The sequence below is a fragment of the Haliaeetus leucocephalus genome, unplaced genomic scaffold (assembly GCF_000737465.1).
Source record: "Haliaeetus leucocephalus isolate CR32 unplaced genomic scaffold, Haliaeetus_leucocephalus-4.0 Scaffold339, whole genome shotgun sequence".
NCBI classification, from domain to species: domain Eukaryota; kingdom Metazoa; phylum Chordata; class Aves; order Accipitriformes; family Accipitridae; genus Haliaeetus; species Haliaeetus leucocephalus.
The window spans coordinates 8,330,511-8,358,224 of record NW_010972775.1 but is presented as its reverse complement, the minus strand read 5'-3'; the positions used below and the strand labels follow the sequence as shown (position 1 = coordinate 8,358,224).

General features: G+C 38.9%; 2 protein-coding genes across 2 annotated transcripts in view; both read left to right on the top strand.

The window, feature by feature from the left end:
* The window catches only part of CGNL1 (cingulin-like 1), a 46,559-nt gene extending 40,440 nt beyond the window's left edge, over positions 1-6,119 (top strand). The window contains exons 14-18 of the mRNA XM_010571768.1: positions 1,033-1,116; positions 2,953-3,077; positions 3,645-3,753; positions 4,667-4,830; positions 5,482-6,119. Coding sequence (XP_010570070.1) covers positions 1,033-1,116; positions 2,953-3,077; positions 3,645-3,753; positions 4,667-4,830; positions 5,482-5,617 — 618 coding nt within the window. The 3' untranslated portion in view covers positions 5,618-6,119. The remainder of the gene's footprint in view (positions 1-1,032; positions 1,117-2,952; positions 3,078-3,644; positions 3,754-4,666; positions 4,831-5,481) is intronic.
* Positions 6,120-24,361: 18,242 nt separating this feature from the next.
* The window catches only part of LOC104834713 (blastoderm-specific protein 25D-like), a 67,167-nt gene continuing 63,814 nt past the window's right edge, over positions 24,362-27,714 (top strand). Inside the window, exons 1-3 of the mRNA XM_010572274.1 lie at positions 24,362-24,386; positions 25,165-25,340; positions 27,199-27,703. Of these exons, the coding sequence (XP_010570576.1) occupies positions 24,362-24,386; positions 25,165-25,340; positions 27,199-27,703 (706 nt within the window). The remainder of the gene's footprint in view (positions 24,387-25,164; positions 25,341-27,198; positions 27,704-27,714) is intronic.

Genomic DNA, 27,714 nt, shown 5'->3' with positions numbered 1-27,714 from the left:
AGGCATTTGTAAAGACTTGAGGGCAGTCTCAGCAGGAATGAGAGGCAAGAAAAGTATTTGGGTCCTACAAAATTTTACTTTAGCCCTGAAATTTCAGTAGCAGCTGTTAGGCAGTTTAGAGTTTCTCTTTGATCCTCAGAATTTTTTTTTTCCAGTCAAGTCCAACAGTGAGATAAAACAAACTAATTCTGTATTCTTATCTTGATTCTGTATTGATCAGGTAGTTTTTTAACATCTTGCATATGGAGAATATACTTTCCTTTTGGTTATTGAATATGCAGCTGAAATAATTACAGAAACTGTAGCAAAAGTTGTGTTTTAACAAAACAAACAAAACCCACCCTTTCCCCAAATCCAGAAGAGAGTGCTTTCCTGCTATGACAGACATAAATAAAATTGACTGGAGGAGGGGAGCAATATACGTATCCAGTATGCATCAGAGTCTGTGGAAAAAGAGCTTCTACTATTTCATAGACACAGGAAACTGTAATTGTCTGTAGAGTGTCTCACTGAGTTCTAGGCGCTTCTCTGCAGTTACCAGTTTGCGTTTAATGAAGTGAAGCTCTAAAGTAGACTAGTCACCAGCTTAAAGGTAAGGTGCCATTTCGGACCTTCAGGCTTAAGTATGAAGAAAACAACTGTAGAAGATGTTTGAAGACTGATGTGATGTTCCGGAACTGAGTTCCCTGCCATGTGATATGTCTCTCATGCTACATTTTAGAGTTCAGTTCCCTGCTACAGAATATATATATATACTGAACATCAACAATACTCAGTGTGGCTGGAAAATGCCTAGAATAAGCACTGGGAATAACATTGGCTTCCCGAAGCAGAAAATTTTGTTCAAGATTGTAATCGTAAACTTCATCTGAAATTATGCGTATGTCTTGAGTTATAAGAGAGCAAATTTTTTCTCATTGTGTAGGTATATGTACTTTATGTATATGTGTGTATATATATACATACACACAGTATCATATAGATAAATGTAAATTAAATCTTTTATTAAAATTTCTGTTCTTTCTATTATAGATTGAACAAATGAGGACAGAGCTACTTCAGGAAAGAGCTATAAAGCAAGATTTGGAGTGTGACAAAATTTCGTTGGAAAGACAGGTAATTATGGCTGGAATATCACCACACTAGCAAGATAACAGGCTGGGTATCTACCTTCATTAGGAAATTCAAATAAACATTTAAGGAATACAGTATTTGGTAGCTGGCACTATCCCACCATAGTGTGCTGCTAAAAGTATGTGTTAGTAAGAATAGATTAAAACCCATGAGTATCTTAATACTGATACTCAAAAGAAAATATTATAATCTTGAATTAAGTCTTCTCTTAGTATTTATTTTCTTTCCAGACCCCTCGTTTTAGCTTGAGGTTTGTCACAGTTTATATATTTCACATACTAAACACTCATACTATGCATACATCTGTTTATATAATATAAGAAGACATTTTTGTTGTAGTGAATGTAGGCGTGTCTCTACCACACAACTTCTGTCTATATATTTGAGGATCAAAGACATTAAAAATAAGAAATGTCACAGTTGATATGGTACACTTGTTTTAGAATAAAACTGAGATATCAATATAGAAACTTTTAAAAAGCATATATACAGCAAAGACCATAGAATATCAAAGACACTGTTATCTAGTTTAGCTGTAAACCCTTTGATCACTTTTGGAGGAGCTGTTCTTCAAAGTCTTAACAGTACTTCAGGAACACTGTTGAAGGTAGATCAAAATTTCAAGGAATAGTGATTTTAGTTGAGTATTTTCTTTTGTAGGAGCAAACAAGTGAAAAAATGACATGCCTCTGAAAAAAAAATACGGATTTGATAGAGAACTCTTACTCTCTGTTGTCTAGGAAGGAGTATGACTCATATTTTTCAGTATCTATGATGGAAAGTACGTTAAAAATACTTTCTAGCTTTTTGCAACATTTTATTCTGCAGCTCAGTGGTCTTTTGAAAGCAAGATTATTATCATAGCCCCTAGCTGAGATCTGGAGGAGAGCTATCTTAGCAAGTCATAGTATTACTGACAGTCTCAAGAATGTAAAACAGATAGTAATGAGTATTTAGAGAACATGTTTATACCAGACACCTGATTTGGTGCCTTAAATTATGTGAAATGAATCCCATATTAATTGTTTGAGAAAAAAGAATGCCACCTGCTGGTAGATCCCATGCACATCCTTATACGTTAGTTCTGACTTTTCTGTCATAGCTTTTATAGTGTTTGAGATCTGAGATCACAGTTTGAAGTTCTGTAATAAAGAGCTTTATTTTCTGTTCCTTCTGTAACTCTTTTTTTTTTTTTTTTCCCTGTTAACTTTATCACTAGGTCCCCATTGAAAACTGGAATTACCTAGCCTCCTAAAGTCTAAATCTGAGTCAAATTCTGCTTTTACAAATCATGGAGCTTGCAAGTTTTTCAGACTACTTATGTAGTAGGAGTAGTGTTGGATAGTTAAGAAAGGAGGGGGAAAAACCCCACAGTAACAGCTTTGATAGAGTAAAGCGATACTGGATGCAAGCAATTTCTGTCTACTTGTTTTAGCCATACACCAGTGAGTTACAAGGGAGGAATACAGAGTTTTTAAAAAGATTGTGTGGAGAATAAGACAGATCCAATGCTATTTGAAAAATTTTGGCATATTAAAAAATGCTGTTGGAAGGGGCTTGCAGCCATCTGAAGTTCAAGGGTCCATTTAAGCCTAAAACTTTAACTCAAGCTTAACACTGAATTCTTTTTAATAAAGCACGGTAATAGAAGATTTGTTTGTAGTAAACAGTGAAATCTCACTGACTCTCTTTTTCCATATTTACTAAATTAAAAATATACTGGTAACCTTGTGTTTGCCTGGAGAAATTTATTTTGTGTTAAGGTGATATTTGTTAATACCAGCATATATGTAGTAATCAAGTATGTTCCAACTATAGAACAAAGACTTGAAGAGCCGAATCCTTCACCTGGAGGGTTCTTACCGATCCAGTAAAGAGGGACTTGTTGCTCAAATGGAAGCAAGGATCACAGAGCTAGAAGAACGACTTGAAAATGAAGAGAGGTAAAACTACTTATGTTAAGATCAAAACATGCATGTTTATATTTGTTAATATGACCTCTTGCTAATATTAAGTCTCTGATACAATGAACTTGATTTATTTTTTTCCTCACAAACACCAAATTAAAATGGTTACTGTTTCATACAAGTATTGCAAATTTTCTTTTTGACTGAAAGCACACTGAAAGTTGTCTTATAAATTTAAAACTGGCCACAGTGCTAACATGGTTCCATACCTCATTATTTTATCAATGTCTAATATAGTAACAGACTTAGAAATATTAACTATAGTTTAACACTTCCATTTTCATGTTCATTTCATTGTTTAATCTTGGAGGAATGTATTTTTTTTCCTAAATCTTGCTCTGGAGACAGAAGAAATTCCCCTTAGTTGTTCATGCTTTTGAACAAATTTCTTAACATGTTGCGTGGAATCAGTAAATCAAAGCAGGGGCCGTTAGTATTTATTTAATTCTTAGAAAATTGCTAAGGAATTATGTCAGCAGGATTGGAAGTATTTCAGTTCCTTTTTAAAAAAGCCTGTCTTTTGTTTCTTTTGTTTTTTTCTAGGGATAGAGCTAATTTCCAACTAAGTAACCGCAGACTTGAGAGAAAAGTGAAGGAGTTAATGTTGCAAGTAGATGATGAACATCTCTCACTGACTGATCAAAAGGACCAGGTAGAGGGAAAGACTAATATGCAAATATCTGATATTAATCCTACTAGCATAAATCATCATATATAAAAGATATGAGAAGAACATAGATACTCATTACTCTATGAACTCCCATTTAGTGAGATTTGCAGTTCCCATTGTTACCATATTTCTTTGTCTAGTACTAAATTGTTATTAATTTCTAAAATCATGAAAAGGAAGCGCTTAGAGGAGCAATGCTATAATTATTTTAAGAAATAAAGCCAATAACAGTACATGATCCCATAAATATATACACCAGCATATGATTCTATAAATACATACACCAACAAATAATATATTCTGTTTTGCCACCATAAAATTTTGTTTAAAGAAAGAAGCTATTTATTATTAAATATAGGCTATAAGTATTAAACATACGTTGATATTCTAATAGCAATGTGCTCTACCATTCCTGTGGTCTTTGTTGATTCCTTGCTTAAAACATAGTTTGTTTCAGTACGTGAGTCAAATAGTTAATATTCTGCCTAGAGAACGAACAGTATGTTTCAGATTGCAGACATCTGTTAAAGGAACAATCTTTTAAAATCCTGTGGGTTTTTAAAACATATTTTGTAGTATCTGTCTGGTAAAGTTGCTTAACTTAGATACAGTAATAGCTCCAGCCTTCCCTTATTGATAACCAGCTCTTGCTATCACTGCACGAGTGTCTTACTCTAGCAAAGCTATGTTTGCTTGTTGCTGTTTTTCCTAAAAAATTGTATTGCATCACTTTGAGAAAAGTCTAATGCTGACTTTCAGATATTTCTGAAGCACAGGATTACAGTGTCACTACACTGGCAAAGTTGTGTCTTTATTCTCCCTCTCATAGATGCTGGAAGAATATAATTCCTTTATTAAAATAGTCCTCTAATCAGCTGACATGTAAATATTTCAGTTGAGTTTGCGTTTGAAAGCAATGAAACGTCAAGTTGAAGAAGCTGAAGAAGAAATAGACAGACTGGAAAGTGCTAAAAAGAAACTCCAGAGAGAACTGGAAGAGCAACTAGACATGAATGAACAATTGCAAGGACAGCTTAATGCTGCAAAGAAGGAATTAAGGTAGGATGACTTGTCAGACCTTACAATTATGTATCATACCCACCACTCACAAAATTGATCTTTTGCTCCTTTAGTCCATAAACTGAGGGCTTCCTCTAACAAACTTCAAGTTTGTCATAAGCAGACAGAGTTTAAGAGACGGACCTGTGAAACTCTTCTGCATTTCCTTTCTCTACTAATGTTCTCCAACTCTTTCCAGGGTGCTCTAGGTGCCCAAACCTTCTTTCCAATAGCTGCCTGCTGAATAAAGTAGTTGAGGCAGGGAATAAAAAATGGGAAAAGATGGTAGGACTCGACGATCTTATCATCTGTAGTAATAACAATTTCCTGCTAATGACTGAGAGGTACAGCTATCCTGTGTTAGTTTTCCTCAGCCATCTTTGAACATCTCAGTGTGCAACGCTTACAGTTTCCCCTCTCTGTGACTTTAATTAGAGGTGCTTGAAAATACGATTGATTGATCTTCATTCTCTTGCATGTTTCTTTCATGTATGATGCAGTCTATGATAAACTACTGCGATTAGAGCACAAGTTTCTTTGACATCCTTTAAAAATGTAAATCCTACCTGTCAATGTTTTAAGCTTTGCGTAAGTGTTCTGCATGTAGATGTTCAGTTTTAATAGCAAAGATGTGTATTTTTGTTTCAGTAGACTGAAGAAGTCGCCAAGTAAAGTGTTGGCTGATTCTGATGATGATGACGATGATGATTTCAGCACGGATGGTGATAGTCTCTGTGAAGTACCTTCAGGAAATAACTGTTCAAAAGATGATGACACCAAAATCTAAATAAGTATTGAATCTGTGATTCCTTGAAAGTACTGGAAGAGTAACAAAAATTATCAAGAAACTGGATATTCTAGAAATCAAATGACATAAAGGGACTTAAGATTTAGGGATATAATGTTTCTATCCATACTGTGCCATTTTCTTATTTAGATCTCCAGTGTTTATTATAGAAAACAGGATTGCATTATAAAACAGCTATAAACCACGGAGATATATATATATATAATTGCTACTGAAAATGCAGGGATAATGTTTCACATTGGAAATGTGATTTTGCTAAAATTCCGTTTAAGTAAAAAGCCATTTGAAAGTAATTCAAAGTTAGTTTGTAGTTATTAAAAACCTTCCCATAAAATTAAGGAAACCACAGAAGATTATTTAATAATTGTAAGTAGGGGGAAATGATGTATAAAATGTAAATATTTTAAATATCTTTTTATTGGCTACTTTAGTACTATTTTGTAAAGTTTCAAATATTATATAAATCAGTTTCATATGTAAAGTACTTAAATTTATACTGAATGCTATATCTGGGTTTTAACTAAGAAGAAAACAAATGAAAATTAATACATTTTGTGCATTACAGAGCAGATTCACAGTTCCTGACCCAGGAAGTACATTCCCATTTTAAAACCAGTGCAAGTTTTATTGTATCTACTGTGTATATTAGAGATCAAATGTTCATCCTGCCTGTTGACTTTAAAAGGACCATCACATATGCATGATGAGTGAGGCTTGCCTACAGCTTTCTTGTAAACTTTGGGAAGCTTTCTGTTAGGGAAGGGTGAGAATGAGGTCAGTTATTACTTGGTATCTTTCATTTCCTGAAATGGACTCCATACTGCCAGAGACAGAAAATTATAGGCCTGCTGATTTGAGGGCATCAGGACAGGCTTATCTTGAAGTCTCTAAGGAGTCCCACTTGTTCCAGCAAAATTAATTGTGGTCTTTGAATTAAGTACATGCTTAAATCTGTTCGTTAATTGATCCCAAAATTTTATGCACCTGGCAAGAAATTGCACCAAAGAAACACAAATCATATAATCTGATTTTTCTTTCTAAGCTGTTCTTGAGCATCTATTTGTGATATATTGCAGTGTATGGTCATATATGCAGATGTATATTAGTATTTCAGTTTACAGAAGTATCTGCATTTTGGGTCATCCATCTGTTCAACAAACTTTGCAGGAAATTTAAAAGAAAAAAAAAACTATGCAGATTTTATTTTGGAAGCATTTTCCATTTTATGGCAAAAAAATTTTTTTTGCCATTTATATTACACGAGACTGTTTTTGCTCCTTTGCAAATCTAGAATTCTAATGAAGGGGCACTACTACATAATTTTGTTAATAAACTATAGCCAAGTCCTGTCTGATTATTAGGATTTGTCCCCACTTACAGGTTAGTGAGTACTTCTTCGTTGAATGGACCAAATAATAGTGTAATGTAATTGTAAAAAATATTTCAGACTGAAGTTGCTTGGAGCTTCCATTACTCCCACAAAGACATCTACTGAAGAGAAAAAATTTAACAGCTCTGAAAGTGAGGCTGATAGACTTGGTTAAGGCAAAAGTCCTGACAACGGCAGTATCCATTTTCGTACGATTACATGAAATTAAACTCCTGCCTGCGGGATCAGAAATATATTCATGCATAGCAGATTACAGACTCTTTTGCCATGTAATTCCCTTCAACTTGATTTTGATGTTTTGAGATACGTGGGAAATAATACGAACAGTGTAGTTGTAATACTCTGAATCTTGTATATCTTTTCAAGTGGCATACATCATACAATTTTTTTGCAATACTAGCTTTACTATTTTGACAACATAAACAGCCTTTTCTCCAAGATCTGTGCTATACTGTACTGACAATCATCATATAACCTGCTGTGATTTATTTTTTGTTGTTTCATTTGAATGTTTATGTAGGCTTAACTTTAAACAACTGATTCCAATCTCCAGTAGTCTGTCCTAATGTTCATAGATGACTATTATTTCAAACCACTGGAAGAAAATATTGCATCTACCTCCAGTTACACTAAACTGTAAAGGAAAAAAATCACTTAAAATAAACAGTCAGTGAGCTCTTTCAGTTCTACTTTGTATGTTCACATACCTTGATATGACAACTGAATTTCATATGGAAGATGCACGTGTTTAAGATGTAACAAGAAAATAATTGTCTGGGAAATACTGATGCTGTAAACAAGTTTCTGCATTTTCTTCTTTTTGGATAGCTACTTTCTTTGTAACTTGTAAAGCAGGTGGCAGGTGTAATATCTAGAAGACTCCTGTTCTCATTTGAACTTACAGTAAGTTAGAAGGAGGGAGACACGTTGCGGACTCCTAGTGGGAGAGATCCTTCTTATTAGACCTTCCTCCCCACCGTGTCTTCATAAAAAGAACTGGTATTTAGCTTGTTCATTTAGACTTGGAAATGGCATTTCCTCTTTAAAAGTCTCAAATGGTACAACTAAAATCAAAGAAAATCTTAAGATATTGAAAAGGGTATTTCAGCTCATTCACAAAACAGTTGGTAGCTCTGTTTCTCAATATGTGCTAGCTATGGTGAGGGTAAGGTCTAGATCTTGATTGCCACAAAAAACCACTGATAATAGTTTAAGGACATCTGATTTGTTCACTCCACCTCATGGCAGTTTTTGATCAAAACTCAAGTCAAGGTTTAGTTTAGAAAAATTTTCCCAATATTTCCATGTAATCTATTTTTAAATGAATTTCAGAAGAAGCTCTTGAACCATAAAAGGAAGCAAGAGGGAGAATACGTGAAGAAACATGGTTGTGAGACATTCAGTCCCTAGAAGTTTGTACAAACATCAGAGTTTCTGGTGTATTACAGAGCCATGGCTTGAATTCTGAGCTGTAGAGACCTCCAGTTTTCTTCGATGATACCATAATATCTCGTAAACAGACAGATGCAAGCTAAATCACTTTTGATATAAGCCTAACCTGATGACTTATATAGTGGATGCTTCTCTCTCAGTGTAAGTCATCTATGATGAACAATAAACTTTTTGTCCTCTCTGGGATTAATAGCATTTCATATCCCACTAAGATTTTGACCATTTTTATGTGGTGAAAGACTTTCTATAAAAACAATACTTCTTCCCATTAAAATTCTATTCTGCCTAAATATACATGTTCTTCAAACAGCTGTGTAAGATTAATATGGCCATATTCAATTCCTGACAACTTGTGCCTTGAGAGGACTCATATGGTCATTTATAATTCCTGCTTTTGAGAGTCAAATCCAAGTTCTATTTTGAGCATTTTCACTAATCCGTTATACTCTGGCAGATCCTCTTGGTTTTCTGAGCCTACTTTTATAGATAGGAGAATACAAGTTAACTTCTACAAGTGTTTTGATGTTTTAAATCACTAACATTTGGCAAGTGCTCCAAGATCTTTCAATGGCAATTGCTATCAACGCAAAATATGCAAATGTAAAACAAACAAGTGAACAAAATCCTCCTGTCCTCCATAGACTTTTCACTGTCCAAGTAATAAAATTAAGGATATTTGTCACATATAATGGATTTTAATGCCCTTGAGTTTGGAAGGCATCTCTCTTCATAAAAGCATTAAGGTCTTTCAGACATTATTATGTCTTTTTAGTGCATGGAGAAAGAAAAAGGAAAAGTTGTCATCTTGCTGTCTTCTGTACCTGTTCCCCTGTTCCACTTTATTTAAGGAAAACCCTATGCTATGCAAATACTTTCTTAGTTCAGCATTGTCAGTTGCTTTCTATTGTTCAATCACCAGGCAGGTTTCCCCCCCACAACGTAGTCTCTTGATGATGAGACTATAACTTGTTGATTAATCTCTGTATTCCTCTGATTTATCCTCATTCTTCTCAACTTAATGGGTTCCCTTTCTCCTGATTAAATAATCTGTTCTGATTTATAGCTAATTTTCTAAACTACTCCAGAAGCCATGTGCATTCCTAATTTTTTTACAGACCAGCTGTGTGCTTTGCTGAGTGAACTATGCAGTGCAATAGCTTCAACATTAAGGCCTTTTCTGGATCATGCAGCATATTTCAGTAATTAAGTATTGATGCTTTTAGCTTACTGGAGCTTCCTATCCTATGAGTACAGCTACACATTTCAGCTGCTTAATTTCTGCCAACTGCAGTTATCAAGTAACATTGCAAAATGTTCAAAGACTTTGCTGAAAGAGCAATATTCTTTAGAGATTGCTAGGGTTTATAACATACTTAATTTATTCTTTTTTGCATAACGTGCTGATTAGGTCATATATTGAACCCTCTGACCCTACTATGTTACACTGGGGAAAATGTCATTGTTATTTCAAAATTTATTTGTGAGCACTGGGCTATTGAGAAAAAGGTATAGAAATGAAAAGAAAGGGGGGTTTGTATTATAGGTTTTTCTTTTAACATCTAAGAACAGAAAGACTTAATAAGAAGGGGAGTAAAGTTCAACAGAGAAGGTCAAGTGCAGTAGTGAATTGGGCTCACCTACCTCAGTAGAAGCATGACAGCCCTTTAATGGTTAATACCAGTGAACCTCATGTGAGGTCAGCAGAGACTGTATGTTTTACGTAAGAGGGAATATTCGATCTTTTCTCCACTTCTAATAACAATTTGCTGGTTTATTCAGATCCTGAAGCTTCATGCCATTAGCAGAAGAACAGGCAATAAAAAAATTTTTACTTAATTTCTGAGCACTGGTGAATGATGAAAGTTTAAGCTCTCCCAGTTGCCAATAGGAAAATTATAGGAACACTAGATAAGCGCAGAGAAGGGACTCATTACAGGTAACTTGAGTTTTTCTATGCTTTCTGTGTACTTCTCCTTCTTAAGCAGAATGGGCTTTCTGAACAACGCTTTATTTATTAGGTTACAAAGTTATTTTCACTAGTTCCCATCAGTCCTTTTACTTAGGTTGCATACAGTCTGGCTAGGACAAAACCTACCAATGGCATAATGTGAAGTAAGGGAGGAAATATAGACAGTAAGAAAGATCAACACAGGATCCAGTTCTGATTAATTTGATTTTGATCTTCTCTTCACTCCTCTTAAAGAGCCTGGCACTGAATGTTGCTTAAGCCATCTTAAACCTACAGAGACTTAACTTAGGCTGGGATGAATGTAAGATTTTATTGCCAGGGAAAGACTGTAAAGGTATCAAGATCAGGATGGTAGGGAGCACACTGAAGTAGTACACATTGAAGTAGTGCTAGGAAATGCTTATTTCCTATATGCATTTGCACCAAAGATTCTCAAGAGAGTCCAGCTGGGACAAATGATAGTGCTGAAAAAGGAGCAGCATATGTTTCTGATATTTCTGTGGATGCACTGTTAATGGAGACTGAGTTGCATACCCCTGTGCAGCATGGGTAGTTCTGTTTTGCAGAAATGCTTTCAGCATCTTTAAACCTTGGATACCCAAGTGCCTGCCAGTATCAGAAGGATCTATTTGGTGTGACTCATATTTTATCTTACTTTTTTTCCCAGAAAGAAATTGTGAGTATAGTTCTGTGTTTTCCCTTGGATTTGGCATTTTGTCAAAGATGCGTTGTTTTGTGACAGAGAAAGAAAATATTGCTGCCCTGGGAATAGAGAGATGAGACTGTTTGGGACTCATCCCTGAAAAAACTCAGTCTGTGCCAGAGATGAAATTTACTCTTTTAGAAAGTAGTTCCACTGTGCATAGGAGAGCTGATCTGTTGACTAGAAGTTTACCTCTCACACCCACAGAGCTGACTATTCTCAATAAAGTCTTTTGGTTAGAATACAGCAAATACTATTTAAGGAAAAAGGACTCATTGGGTATTTGTGACTAGAGCATGTGAGAGCAAATACACTTGCACACACACACATTCTGAAGGCAGAGAGAGATGGGTGTGCATTGCTGCAAGTGCTGTATCATCTGATTTGGTGCCTGCCTGAAAACATAATCTTGACTGTTTAAAATTGGTACACAAAGTCAGTGGCTATGGTCACACTGTGGTTACTGTAAATCCTTCCCAGTGCAGACCACCTTCATCTGAGCTCTGGCATTTTCTTGGATATCTGCTGTGTAAAAGAGCTTTTTGAGAGCCCCAACAAGCCTCTTAATTTGTCTTTTAAACACTTTACCAAAAGGAAAACAAAGGAAGCTGAACCATCCAGAGAAGACAGGGTGGTCTAATAGTTAGAAGTAGAGCACTGGGAACCAGGAGGATTCTGGTTTCTAATCTGTTTGAGCTGCTGCTTCAGTCCTTGACCTTCTCATACTTTTGTCAACATGCCTAGAAAATGGAGCACAAAACTAGACCTTGAAAACTGATAATGTGTCTGCGTTGAAACTTCCTGTATAAAAAATGTTAGGAGGAAATGCCAAGGATCTGATTTTTCAGCATATCTGCTTTCTGTGCTGTGTTTAGCCTGTTGCCCTGCAGGCTGTGATATGCTGCAATGCTTTCCAAGTGGGGAGCTGTTTTACCTGCCGCACTCTGAGTTTGAAGGTCTTGTGCTGGCTCTGCAGTAACCAGCAGGCTCTGTGGAGTGACTTTGCTACAGAATGACAGCCTTAAGTCTAGATTTCCTTGCTTTACAGGGAGTTTCAAATTTGTTTTTCTTCAAATAAGAAAATGGTTTATTGTGTAACAGGTAGAATGGCTGTGACAAGAGAGATGGAAAAAATAAAGTCAGTCCAGTAAAACTATGTAAAAGCTGTAACATCAGCCAACCAAAGGAAAGAAGCTTCCTGAATCAGGCTATGTTTACTTTAAACACAGCTCACTGTGCCTTGCTATTTCAGTACATATTGTGTGTGGTATCCAGCTATTTTAAAGATAAGATCAAATTCACAATTCAGATCAAAATGTTTCTCCTAGCTGTGAACTTATTAAGCATTACTAAGAGTCACAATGGAAGACCATGGTCTGTGTGGTGCTGTATGTGATACCGCATAAGGATAAATATTTGTCAGGATGTCCAAAGGCAGTGTGAGCCTCTTATAGAGCTCAAGAGAATTCATCTCTTCCATTTTTCTGGCATCCTTTGGCTAGGAAACTTTTTCAGATGAACTGAATTTAATAAGCATTGTGGGATAAGCAGAGAAGAGAAAAGAATGAGTAAGAAATAGGGCCACTATAGCTGCTGCATGTATGAGGGGAAAGGAATCTTTGTAGGTGTGCACACGATAAGCCTCCTGTATGCATGTACCACACTGGTGCTATTGATGCAGAGGGGGGCTGGCAGAAGGAAAACTGCAGTCAACTTAATCGACCTCCTTTCCTCTTCTGCCCTTATTGCTGTTGCTGGCTTCTTTACTGAGAAAATTAACTATAGTGGCATTGGGAAACCCCTACTCAGTAAGCTGGAGTCCCTCATATTCTCTGCAGGAGAAAGGTAGCTGTAAGTTTGTACGTACGTAACAAACCAACTTAAAATGCTCACAAACTCAACTGTTTGTTTTTAAAATTAAACAGGTTCCATTTAAAGACATGTATATGTCAACAAGTATGTGTTTGCAATAGGTCCCATGAAAGTATTTTTTCAAAGCCAAAACTGGATTTTCATCAGACCTGTTGCCCTGTGATAACTGCCATGAAGCAAGCCCCAGCACCATCACTGCTGGGTTGGCTACTTACCACACAGTAGCCCTACAAAGGTGCAGGTAGGTATCTCAGGACTACCAATTTGTGCTGTGCTGTGGTGTGCTTTCTAACATTGTACCTGACTGACGGTCTCTCTTGTACTTCCCAGCTGTGGTCCTTCCTTCATCAGTGACAAGTGCAGACACTCTGTTGGAAGACGCAATGCATGGCATTAGATGCACCAGGGTAGAGAGGAAGTGAGGAATCCTGACCACCAGATGTTTGGAAAACATAGAGTTAACATTAGCTTATTCACAGCAAACACAGGTTCCCAGGTGCTGACAGAAAGGTCTGGCTGTTTGATAGGTAGCTGTTGGGACATTCTGCTTTTTGGGGCAAGTTTGGAGTTTTGGGGGTTTTTGTTTTGTTTTTTGTTTCAGTCAGAGGAAAAAAAAACCAAAACTGAGCCTGGAGAGGTTTCTCTCCTGGTTGTGTTCTCTAGATGTCTGTTGGGTCTTCTCTCTCTTGTGGGTGAAGTCTTGACTACATGTATGGGATTTTACTTTACTTATGTTTTTAGCTTACCTTGTGTCCACAAGTAAAGTGAGAGGTAGGCAGTATCTGCAGTCCGCTGTGGTGACGTTGCCAGGCTGGTAATACAGGAAATGTCATGATGCACTGTACGCATGATATTAAACACCTATCTTTCAGCTTATTTGGGCAAAACAATGAGTTTTTGTACTCATGTAATTACTCTTACCTAGCCTCTTGTTGCAGTGTGTTTGTATTCACCTGGAAGGCTTTTACTGTAAAGCTTCACAATGCTGTTTCCAGGAAAGGCAGGTGGTTATGACTCAAAGTGGGATGACACAAACCTCAGGAGCCTGTGTATAAACTGCAGCATCTCTAGATGTCAGTGTGCCATCAAATGAATGACATTATCAGTTGCATCTGAAGGGCAGTGCAGGTGGCAGGAGGGAATTGAATACCTGGCAACTCAGTGGGGCAGGGAGTTTGCCTAGATCTGTTCTATATGGCGTCACACTTACCACCAGTGCACAGGATTAGTAACTCCTGGATAGAGGAGGTCTCCGGACCAAGTGATTAAATAGACCTGTACCTCCTATACATGCCAAGCCTAGAGCATCAGATATCAGGTAACTGAGCTTTGATTCCACGGACTTTTGTAAGTCTTGTCATTTTAGCTTTTCTGCTCAAGAACATAAAGATACCATCCAGCCATAGAGCATACAGGTGATACCTGCTGCACAAACTGCAGTTACACTTCCTGAAGCATACATGCGGTGACATGCTGCTGACCCCAAACATTAAGTGTGCACAGCTGCCAGAGACCAGCTGTGGGGCCCTTTGCGCATCCTCTGCAACTGAGTGCAGAGAATCAGGTAAAAGCAGCATGTTTTAACTTTGATTGGCACTTTATCTAGCCAGTGCAATTGTTCTCATCACCTTTTATAATTTTTACAAATTTAGAAGTAATATGGAGGGGAAAAGGGATATTGATACCCATTGACTTTGCTGCTCCTCTGAAACTTTTCTGTGCCTAGCAGAGCTTGTCATTTCTGGCTCTTGAGAAAAATTAAAAAAAAAAAAAAGCCACAAAAGGGGAAAGCTGGTGCAAGTTTTTTGGAGAGAGAAGGACTATTTTTCCGCCGAGAACGTTTGAAAGTCTTAAAAACCGTGGGAACTGCAGTCGTGACTAAGATGCCTCAGGTAAGTCATTCTTGCCACCAAAGGCGCCCGGGGGAGCGCGCCCCGCAGGTGGCAGCAGAGAGCGGGCGGCGTCTGTGCCCGTGGCCAGGCCATGGCCGGGGTGGGGGGGTGCCCCTGCCTTGGTCTCCGAAGTCCTGCTGCAAATGTGGGTCCTAATCCCATTTTGCAGGTTTGTTTTAATACATCGTGAATTGGTTTTCATGATGCGATGCCTTCTGTATAACATGACCGTATGCATTTTGCCAAAATACAGGGGTTTGTTGCAAAGAATCTCACGCTTATATCCTTGAAGCTCGTGACCACTTCCCATGGGGGTGATAAATTGCCCAGTGGCACTACTGTCTTATTTTGTTGCTGGCATCCTTCAATATAGTGAGGATGGCAAAATTCATCCCTCTGCACTGCTAAGCAGCCAGGGAGTTCTGCTGTGGCTGTCATTGCAGCTGACGTATTGCACCCTCCCTGTTGACTTGTGTTAATTATGCCCTAGTAGAGCAGCTTTTGTCTTGTTTTCCCAGGCAGCAACTGGTGTGGAGCCAGTCGTGATGCTCCATCTGCAAAGAGGGTTCATATATAAACAAATCTAAAAGAGAGATTGACAAGGCAAAGGGTATCTCGAAGCTTTGGAGTCTTGAGATTGTGCTTCTGCCAGAGCACAAGTTTCTTGCAAGAAAGATGAGGGCAATTATTTAATCCGCCTTGGATATCAATTCTCCAGTGCTGAAATACAATATAGAAGAGCCAGGTTGCCATTCAAGAGGTAGTCTGTCAGAAAGCGACCTGCTGCTCAACAAGTATCCTTTTCAGTATAGAATCGCAGTCAAAATAGCATTCAAGATGTTAAGGTGCACGAAGTGACTAATGTGACAAGGGGTATGGTGCTTTCCTTTGAAAGTGCTGCTGCTGTAAGAAGTGCTCAGATACTATTGCATGACTCTAAGTGGACAGAAAACTGAGTGGTCCTGAGTCTGGAGAAATTAATTTATGAAGGACAGAAAGAGCATAGATAACATCTACTCTTTAGCGGTTTGTAACGCTGTAACGAGACAAATCACCAGAATAGAACAAGGAGAATCAAAACTGGTACTTTTTCTGTACAGCAAGATTAGACACGCTGGTGCCGATGGTGATAATTTAGGAAGAAACAAAAGTTCATAGCTGGTAACAATGCCCATTATTCATTAAAATGTGTCAGCAGGAGTTACTAAACCTATAGTTCAGGAAGTAAGCCAGTCTCTAATGACTAGAAATCCCAGGAGATATTTGGAGGGAGTGGGAGGATAATTAACATCTATCTCCTGTGAAGTTCTTACATATCTTTCTGAAACAGGAATCCTGGCCACTGACAGAGAAGATAGACAGCAGCTGTGATGCAGTCTGGGCATTTGTACTACTCTGTATAATACTGAGTGATGATCTGGGAGGCAATATGAGGTAGTTTGTGACTATAGCTGGACTGTGACTTGACAGAAAGAATTTATTGGAAACCAAGTTGTCTTTTGCCTCAACATTTTAACATGTTCTCAAACAAATGATTTTCGATACCGCCTTAGACCTGTGTTCATTCCACCTAACTTCAGGCACTGACCTAGGAAGATGTCAGCAGTGTAAGAAAAGTTATAAGCAGGTATGTTCATGCTTTCATTAGGGGACTGGAACGAGTTCCCTACTTTATATCACCAAGCTCTGTACAAAATCATGCTGTTCTAGCCCAAGGGAAACCTCAGAATTTCTACACAGGGAAAACCTAATCTTTTTGGAAGGTTTTACATTAAAATGATCAGATGGTATTTACCAAAAGAGACCTAAAAATTCAGCCAAAGCAGTTACAAGTGTCTAGACCATATGTGGCTACAGAAACAGTGGAATTCAAGTTATATTTATGTAACAGCATAAGTCAGTGAATTATAACCTTTGTGTTGCTGGTACCCAAACATGCTAACTTAAAGGTAGCCAAGGAATCTGGTACTGTCAGACAAAGAGCAACCTAACCACAGGCTGAAAACTTTCCAGAGAATTTGATGGGATCTGTGGAAACTATGCCAAACCCCTGCAGTATTAATAGAAATATAAATTAATAAATAACATCAGCCACAAAAGGTTAAAAACTGAAGAAATTGTATAGATTCTGTAGATGGGGGAAACAAAAGATATTTGAACTATGCCAGCAGTGCTATTTTGGCAATACAGAAGGAGATTCCAAACAACCTTAAAGCTATGTGGTTGACAATATGCACTCAAGAATTATCTGTGGATGTGGGCCAGTAGCAAGCATGCAAAAAAGCCCACCTTATTTCAGGTATCCTTAATGCTGGTGTTCATCTGTATGTGTGTTTGTGTGGTTGTCCTGCACTGCAAAAATCTAACCTAGAGATGCAGAAGTTAATGTCAGGTTCCCATCAGTGTCAAAACTATAGCCAAATATCCAAATAGGTTTCAACTCATTATTTTTCTAGATTGCCATCAGAGAATCACCCTTATTCTGAAATGATTCGAAATCTGAGGGTGAGATCCTGTTTATGGTTACAGAAGATTTATGCAGAAAAGACATACCATTAAACAGGAAGATTTGGCCAACTGGGTAGGACCCAGAAAGTGTTCCAGTTATACTCATCTTCCATTGCAATTTATGCCCACATTGGCCACTGTCCCTTGCGTAAGCCAGTGAAAGGAAAACAATATTCTATTGAGAAATCTGCTTCAACTTTGTCTCCCTAAGGACAGGAACAGAAATGCTTAGCAGGAATACAGTTCCAGAGGGCACTTCAATGTTTGTCCACTGTTAATTCTATAGGATCTTTTTGTCTTAAGTATTTTATCTCTCTTGTTAATTCATCAAAATACTAAACGTGTGTGTTAACACAGGAGACCCACAAAATTCATAGAGATTCCATAACTCCAGTCGTATGAGGAGAAGTGGGAAATGTACCAAAACTCCTCCTTAAGAGCTTGCTAGCCTGTCTGCTGTCAGAATATTTTGGTGTACTTTTCATTCTAATGCTTTAGCAAAAGTACACCATATGTCATAGGACAGTGGATGGAAGTGTTTGTTACTCCCCCAAACGGTTTACTCAAATAAAACGAGCTAGAGAATGAACAACCATCATATGTTTTCAATGTATCCAGTGCATGCTATTAATGTATCAATATATTATAGCTTCTGTACAACATCTGCAGGAATTACTGGGAATTTTGCTATTGATTTTGTAGAGAGGAGGATTGGGCCTTGTGTTACTGTATTAATAATTTGGTAAATATTTCTCTAAAAGGTAGGAATATAGAAATTTCCAAGGGCAGAGTGATGGTCTAACATCCTGTTTTCAACAGTGGTCAATTCTCAGGGCCCCATAGGAAGGCAAAATACCCTCCTTTCCTTCCCCCTATGTCTAGTGTCAGTTGTGTCACAGGAGACTCCTGTCAGCCTCTCTCTGATCATTGCTAGCCTCTGATTTCATGCTAGCTAGCTCACCATTTTGTCTGACCCAAACCTCATCCTGTATACATATCTGTATGTCTCTCTTCCTTCAATGCTAGTAACTTCTTTGTTCAGTGACCTGCAGCAGCAATGGATCTCCAGGTTAATTATAAAAAGCAATAAGATAGTTCCTTTGTACTACTTTAATTCTATTAACCCACATTAATATCCAGAGCACCTCCATTTACTTCTCGGTTATTATCAGACAGATGCTAGTAAAAATGAGAGCAGAAGTAGGGCAATTGTCTTTTAGTGATTTTTTTGTGTCTTTCTGTTCTTGTTCTGCAGCAGGGAGAATAGGTGTTCCAGACAGGTCTGTTCTAAGCATTCATTACTATCCATACCCCTCATATCTGCTTTCTCTGCTTACATTAGAAGAGCATTGCAGTTCTAAAATCGGCAAGATTAAGTTGTACTAACTAAAAGACATTGTTAATCAACTGTCATGCATGTGACTGTGTATGTGTGCATTTAAAAAAAAGCTTTGTGAGTTATACTTAGACAAAGCTAATGGGAAGAGAACACCCCTTGCAGAAGCTGCATTTTGGAATAAATACAGCAGCCCTATAGCGCTCACTTTCCATGCTGAAATACTTATGCAAAAAACAAACCCGCAACAGGGAAGAATTTAAATACGTCTTTTGAGATATGCCATTTCTGTTTCCCCCTGCCGGGTGAAGATGAGATTCTGCCTAAACAAGCTATAGGATATGTGCCCTATTAGGCCAACTAAAGGAGGCCTAATAGAATCCCATGTGTTGCTCAGTCCAGCCACTCCGGTAGATTTTCAAGCTTTCAGGTAACTCCTCTCAAAGATTTCCAGAGGTGGGAATGGTGCTCTATTAACCTATAATAAATACACTTCTTGAAGAAGCAATCTAGGTAGGCCAGAAGTGCAGCAAAATGCCTAAGCATAGTGAAGTTATGAAAAAGAAGAGCAGTTAATCATCCAGGGAAATTCAGTTTTCAAGTTAATGCTAATGACACCTTTTAGAAATCTCTATCTACAAAATTAAATATAACTAAAATTAATTTGGGCAACTAAAGACTTCATCAACAGACATGGTTTGAAATCTTTTTACAAAGGCATGTCAGAAGCACTAGAGATAGGGCCAGGCATCTGAATAGAGTAAGATAAAATGGAGTTAAGAGTGATAGGAAAGAGAATCGGCCTTCCCCAGAGCCTGCAAAGAGTTTGTCATAATATAGTCACTGTGCATGGCTTTCTGTGTATTTATTTTTTCCCTGCATTTCCCTTGGATTCAAGTAGTTACGTAAGGCTTAGTAAACTTTAGGCACATTCTGAAATGCAGGGAAAGCAAAAGAATGTTATGGAGACTTCTGCCATCCAAATCTCCTGATTGGAATAAATTTACGGAATAAGTCAAAACCCAACAGAAGTGAATGGGTCTTTCAAGTCATTTTAAAGGTCTTTTGATCAAGTACTCACTACTTTTTGTTGTGGTTTTCTCTGGAGAGAGAAACCTGATGGGAATAGTTCCACTGCAGAAACATTTAATTTCGTAGTAGAAATATTAATTTCTGAATTATGACTGATCTTGCAAACTGGTTTATTTGCTTTTGTAGACCAGCCTTTGTCACTCAAAAGCCACAGGTTTATTTAGATTTCACATTATCATCAAGCAGGCAGAATGTCAGGAAATCCTGCTGTACTGGTCCAAGTCACTGATACCGGTTTGATCTATTTCAAAGTCTGTAATACTTCTTGAAAGTGCCTTCCTGGAATAGTTCAAATCTCTTCCTCTGTGATCAGGACCCAGAACCATGCTACTCAGCTGCATTCTTGCTAACTGGATGAGGCACTATATGCAGGTGAAAGAAAAACATACTCCTTCTGGCCTGAAGTGGCCTGAAGAATGACACATTGGAAATCTGGGGAGTGACCATCTAGATTCACAGATACAGTGTGTGACCAAATATATAAGTGGTTAGGTGTGTGAATCCATTTCCTTCCTAGGACTGAGTCTGTCATTAGAGGGGTATTTCTCTAAGTAATATTTAGTCATTGTGGTTGAGCTATTAGTAAGTACCCTTAACTATTTAGTCCTCCCTATGCTGCCTCCTAATAACTTCAGTTAGGCTCAACAATGTCTTCTGTATTGATTATAACTTTTTACTTCTTTTTCTATTATTGTAATGACTTATGCCCAGAGGAAATGAGACAATTCTTGATGACAGGATAAGAAAATTTCATTATACTGTAGATACACATAGGTCCACTAGAGCATTTTTTGGAGCTGGAGAGACCAAAGTTTTCCTGATCAAAGTCCCCTGATGTCAAGAGTCAGTATGACCTGATATTTTACAGTTAAAATACCTCCCCTTCCACCTTATTTTCTTTTAATATAACTTCTAATAAACTTCTTTTTAGTATGTAGAAAGAAAATAAATAATGGAACCAGATCTTCCACTTGTACTTCGCAACTTTTGTGCACAGCTCCCTGTCCCAGCTGTGTGTGAACTGGCAATGGGCTGGGCGAATCATTAAGAACTGCTGAATTCCCATGTGTATCATTCTGAGATGGGGAACATGGAGGCCCTAAACCAGATCTAAAACAAGGGGGAAGCCAGACAACCAAGAACTTCTCTAGCATCTGTGCAGATGTTCTAGATAAATGCCATGTTGCTTTGTTGGTTAGAAAAATGTTCCATCATACTCTGCCCTGAAGCAGGGCTGAAGTCCACCACTTGCTATTCTGGGCTTCTATCATAAAATAGAGCTGAAACAGAATAGAGTTTTTTTTTCCCCTTCTTCCTTTTCTATGTTTCCTTTCCTGTGGAGAAATAAAGGCAAAATGTGTCTCATCTTCCCCTTTGTAAGCTAAAAGAAGTCAGTCAAATACATGTAGTGATTTTCTGTCCTTAATGCTCCCACTCCCTGAAATATGTCCGTGCCTTACACTTATAGAAGAACTTGCACTCCACAATTTATTTCTGCCTCTAAAATTTCCTTACTTCCTGCCACAATGACAATGCTGAAATCAGTCTTTTGGAAGAGGTCTATCCTTTGATATCTCAAGAGAGTGGAATGTGATTTTAAAGGCAGCTACCTAACAATATAACTGTAGTGTTAATGGTGGGGTGTGCCTGTTTTCTGCTTTCCTACCTACCTTAACCAGTTCAATTACGTGACCTGGCCAAGTCACACCCCTATGTGAACAATGCTGCTGCTCCTGTGCTGTGTTATTTTTACATGACATTTGTGCTGAACTGTCCTACTTGCATGGACTGACTAAACCAAAACCTACTGCTGAAGTATGAATGACAAGCTTCTAGCATTGCACGCATGTCTCAGGCCACATTGCTATGGGCTACGACCCAGTTATTAACTGAATGGGAGACCTACCTGAAAGAGGAAATGGTGAAGATGAATCAAGGGGTGGTACTTTTTCTGCTGAATCAGAACTGGATTAATGCCCTATATGCTTCAGAAAAATCTGAAGAGATGCTATCTAAATCCCTAAGAATTTGTGACTGAAAAATGACAGTGCTATTTTTTCATTCATTTGTGGCCACATATCCATGATAAATGAAACTGCCCTGTGTTTGTATTTTGTAACTCGCAGTTGATTTTGGTAAGGTCCAAGCTTTTATTTTTTATTCAATGAAATAAAAGCCATGACTATAGCTGTGTAAATATTATGACTTACTGACATGCTCAATCAAAAGCCCTCCCAAATAAAGCTAAAAATATCTCTTTTTTTTCCTGAAAAACATGCCCTTCTAGGGTTTTGCAGCCTTCTTTAAAATCTTAGAAGTAATTTCTGTTCCGCTATAAATTTTTAACAGTCTGAGTCTGCAAATCATAGCTACCAGGTGTAATCCTCCTTTTTCTAACTGCTAGGTGCACAAACTGTATGGTACACGCTGACATACATAAATATGCATAAAGGTACATGGCAGAATTCTGTTGATATTATAATTACCTGACTGGCTTCTATAGTCTTGCTCTATGTTCTTGCCCAGATACAGCTTTGAGAGACTAACCCATTCTCTTATGTCCTTTCTGTCTCTTCCAGAGGAAATGATAGTGCACATTGCATTGTTTTATTTATTGAGCTACCTAGCATTTTGTGACTTTATTGACATATAGTTAAAAATTACTTTGAGAACCTTAACAAGAAGATGGATTTTAAGTAGGAAGTAGGACATCAATTAAAAGCAGAAAACATTAAAAGAAATATTTATTGCCATTATAGTCTGTCACTCTACATTATCAGTAAAGATGGAATCAAGCTGTTATTGCAAGTAACTCCAGGAATTTCTTTTTTTATTCAATTCAACCATAACTGAAATAATCACATAAAATAGGTACTGATGGCTTTGCAAAATAAAATGCATATTCTGCATTTCAAAGTCCTGGTGTGGGAATTCCTAATTATAGATTTGTATATGTGAGGTCAGCAGGGGAGGCTCCAAGTTGCTGTAGTAATCCTGTATTAGCCATGTGCCAAGAGCGTTAAGTGATAGTTATATTGATAGGTTTGGGAAGTAATATAATGCTTGTAGCTAAACCAAGCTGGACATTCAGATATTTGTATGTGTTATGTCACTTCAAAAGGGTAACTATAAACCACAGTAGCTCCAAATGCAGCGAAGATGTATTTGCCAGTGAAAGATTAAATATTGCTCAAGAGAAGAACTGTACAATATTAAATTTTGGGTTGTATATTACGTATAAGGGGACCTATGACTACCAAATTTGGGGGCTCAGTGTCTGATATGTGTCCCCAACAAACTGTTTTATGACTGTTAGCAGGCTAAAATTTTCATGCTAGGCGTAATGCCCAAAAAAGAGAGCTTGAGAGTTACATGATGCTGAGCTAAGTGTGTGCGTGTAGAATACAAGGGTGAAAGCTAGCAGAAAAAAGAAACAGCTCTGAGGAAAAATAGGTGATCAAGCCCACAGGTCTTACCGAGTCTGGTTCTGAAATATTTTACATGCATCTGTCCATTTGATAATCTCTGCTATAAATGGGTTTCATGCCTTAGGGATGATGAAGGCAGAATAGATTTTAATCCCCCTGGAAAGCAAAGGCTATTAGAAGTTAATTATAACACCTCATTTTTGTAGCAATACAAATGGGACTTTATAACCTTAATGACCACAGGTGTGAGTTCTTTTTCAATTTGTAACTCTGCAATTATTCCCAAATCCCACAGGATTAATATTCCAGTTGGAACTTTTCTTCTTCCTCTGGACTCTGTCAGCAGTTAGCCTGAAGATGGGGAGATTTTGATGAAAAAAAAAAAAAAATCAGCCTTTTATCATGCCCACATTTAGGCAATTTGTTAAGGTAAGACCAGGCTACCCACTCCTGCAGTAATTCTTTTATTATCTGCTATTCTGTGAGGGCAGACCTATTTCCTGCTCCATGTACTGTATGCTCTGTTGCCCATCTTGTGACCAAGGGCTTTTCATATAAAGGCCTGTTGATTCTGTGACATCCTGTTTCATTTTTCCCACAGCACAATGATCTTTGGGCCTCCTAGGAAAAAAACGTATCAGTAACGCTGGTGGTGGGGAACAAGGTAGTCTGCAAAAAAATGAAGAAGGTGCCTACGCTTTAAATTTCTTGCAGTTTCTGTGTAGTTATATTAGCTGCTCTACAACAGCTATTGTTCCAGATATTAACACTATAGTATCATCTTGTAATTAACCTGCTGTGCCTTTGGATCATTGCATTCACAAAGCGCTGGCAAGTTTTGAGCTGAAAGCTCAGCATCCTGGTCAGATTATGTTCTGCCACCACATTGTATATCGTCTACAAGCAGTCTTTATGACTGTATACCTTTTGTGTAGTCTGTCCGACTGTAAAAATCAGTAGAATACTGTTGTTTTAGCCAAACTAATTCCCAAGTAGTGATTTACTTTTCCACCATGCTGTTCCTATAAGCTAGTGCCAAGTCCAAACTACAGACAGTATTAAATGCTCACAACAGCGTACTATGACCCTTGCAGGGAAAAGGAGCTGTAAACTGTGGTAAATCTCCTTCAGACTATTTCAGAACCAGGGAGGTAAGGTCACGGGTCCTGGCAAACAGGGACAAGCTGAAACCAAGCAGACATTTCTCCCTGATATCTCAGGGACTCAAAGAGGGAGTGACTCTATGAATAGTCACTTCATGGCTTAAGTCTCCATTGGAGGTGAGAGAGAATGGCAAATGTGGAATAATGAGCTGCAGCCAGAAATACACGCAGAGCTTGCCCTAGACAAGGACAGATGCTGGGCACGAGAGAGCTCCTTTCAGAGCAGAGGAGAACTGTTGCTTCCTAGAAGCCTGTCATCTTTACCACTACTGGTGGGGAGTCTGTCATGTCAAGGCCGAAAAGATAGTGGTCAGAGGTCCTGTCATAGCAGAGCTATCAAGAAAGCAAACCCACAATTCAAGGGCCTCCTGAGTCAGTAGTTGTAGACATATCTTCATGTTTTATAGCCCTCATAGCTTGTCTTCCTATGAGTTTATCCAGCTGCTTTTTGAGAGCATTTACACTTTTCATAATCAGAATATCCTCTGACATAATTTAATTTCGCACATAAATGTGTTGCCTGGTTTACTTCAAATCCATTGTTCCCAAGGGTAGGAAATAATGAATAGCCATTCCCCATTCACTTCTACATACTAGTCATCATCTTCTACGCCTGTGTTGCCCATTCCTCACCATTGTCTTTTGTCCAAGCTGAAGATCCCAAATCTGTTTATCCTGTCTTTATGCAAAAATAATTCTATAACTTTGAGCTTTTTTGCAGCCCTTCTGTGTACATCTCGTATTGCTGCAACATCTTCTCTTGAGCTTCCTTTTTCCTACCTGGGGGTACCAGGTGTTCACTCAATACTAGCAGCTGGCTCCATAATCCCTGTAGTGTATCAGAGCTTTGCGGATGGTGAAAAAGCTATTCCAAATGTTGTTTTCATGCAAAGACAGGTATTTGTTGATCTTTTTTTTTTTTTTCTGGAGTCTCACTTCTACATGTTCATCTCAGCCTTGGCAGAGCTTAGAGATTATAAGGTATTTTCAAATGTTTACAGTGCACATAGGATCACACAGCCTACACAAGGGCTGAAGAGACTGCAGGTGGGTGCATGGAATACACAGCCAACTAGCAAGGCAGAAAACAAATTAGACTCCTTACTACATTTGTGCAGCTTGCTGACTGGGGGAAGGGAAGGAGATGGATGATTCAGAGAGTATCCAAAAAAGCAGACTACTAACCATGCATGCAGGTTATTCTTTCTTAGAGGATTTTAATTTGAGGATGTGCTAAAAATTAGAAGATGCTCCTGTTCAAACAGATATTGGTATATCAGGTAGACATGTCCTGCTGCTGTTTTCCAAGAAATGGGGAGAGCTGCTAGTAATGTAGACAAAACTGAGAAAACTATATTTGTATTATCCATGGACAAGTCTTTCCTTCATCTGCACCAGTAGGATTTCCTTCAAAGTTATAAAAATTCTCAGAGTTGATGCAGATCTTGCAAATTCTCCCAGAGATCTGATACTGTGCCTTATTCTCTCATGCTCTAGCGTATGGGAAGGGAGGTCCTTTCCCATAGTGTGGCACAAGTTTCATCTCTGTGCCTGTTCTTAGAAAAGCAGTTCTCTTGTTTGTGCCTTGCAGTGACTAGACAGCCCTGTGTACACACCTTTTCCTAGAGGGGAATAAAGTCCAGAAGGCACAACTTTTCACTAACCAGGAGAATCTCACAGATAGATTAACTCCTTCCCAGCTGAAACCACAAAGGCCACAAGCTGGCTGCGGACCAGAATTTAAAGTGAGGCATTTGTGCTAACCAGAATGACCAGGAACAACTAATGACCACTGCTAAGGGACAGCCCAGTGGGTAGGTGACATACTTGCTAAACCTATTCTCCACCTGCAAACCCACTCTGAAAGCAGCATTACAACCAGGAGTTAAGACAGTGGATGATTCATACGGAAATGCAATTGTTTGTAGGCACAAGACACCTTCCCACAAAAAAAATTGTGTAACATGCAGCCAGTCTTGAGTTGAGAGAAATCCAAATACAAGTGGTTGTTCCATCTCACGTGCCTTGGGCTATATTACCTTCCTCAGGTGGAGAAGAGAATAATAGGTGGGAAAACAACAGAAAAGATGCTGAATACTGAATGCAGACCCTTTATTCGTTCCTCTGGGCCTGGGCAATGCTTTCTTCCCCTCTTCCTCACATCCTTGTCCTGTTGATAGCTCAGTATCTTGCCCTGGGGACAGGGAACTGAGAGGCAGAAGAGGCATTGTACACAGCGGGTGAGGCATTGGTAGTTCAGTGCAGTTTCCATTTTTTCAATGCAAATTCCCTCTCTTCAGCATTCTCCAAATTGGGAACCAGCACAATCGTTAACATCGTAAGGGGCAAGGACATTGCATAGCCATAACTGTTTTCTTGTGGTCTTAATTATGTCAAGGTAATTACAGGGAGACAGAGGATAATCTATTTCAAAAATGCCCTTATGGGTATTTAATCTGCAGTTTCTTTCAAACAAAAGCATCTCCTTTGGTTGTAACTCCTTTGATTACCGAGGAATGCTCTTCTCGTGACAGACAAGCAAGGCTGCAGATGAAGATGTGTGTGCACCTAGGCCTGCGTACAGCAGTGTAGGGCTACGGTGTTCCCTTAGCCCAGATCCCAGAAGAGCTGAGCATCTGAAATGCTGAAGTCCACACCTGCAATGTGGCTCAGGGCCAGCTAACTCCAGTGCACCAGACTCACCTCCTCGTTGGACCTTTGGCACTCGGGCTTACGCTGTCACTCATGCATTGAGCTGCGCCGGCTTTGTGCCTCTGACCCCAGGCTGTCTGGGATCTGGGTGCTTTCTGATCAGTCTGATACCCGTTCCCAGAGCACGGCTAATAAGCTGACGGGCCTGGGTGGCTCACAAATTGCAGCTGTGGGAAGGAGCAGAGGACAGTGTCCGGCTTTCACACAGCGCTCTCTGGCTAGAGCACTCAGAGGTGGGTACCAGAGAACGGGACTGAGCGGCCTCCAGCGGCTCCTGCAAGACCTCACCCCACTTTCCACCGCCCGAGGGGTGGCCGAGCGATGTATGGACCCGCCTGGGTCTCCTCTCAAAGCCCCCCTCCCCACGCTGCACCCCCAACACCCAGAATCCCCGGGAGCTGAGGGGGTGCCACCCTGCACTGGGGCCTCAGCGTCCCAAGGACAAGTTTCTCGTGGGGCAGCGTCCCGCAGCGACTTTGCCCAGTTTCACCCCACGCGAGGCAGCGGGGCGCACGCCAGCGACGCAAGCTCCGCGGGGGCGGGCCGCGGTAGGAGGCGG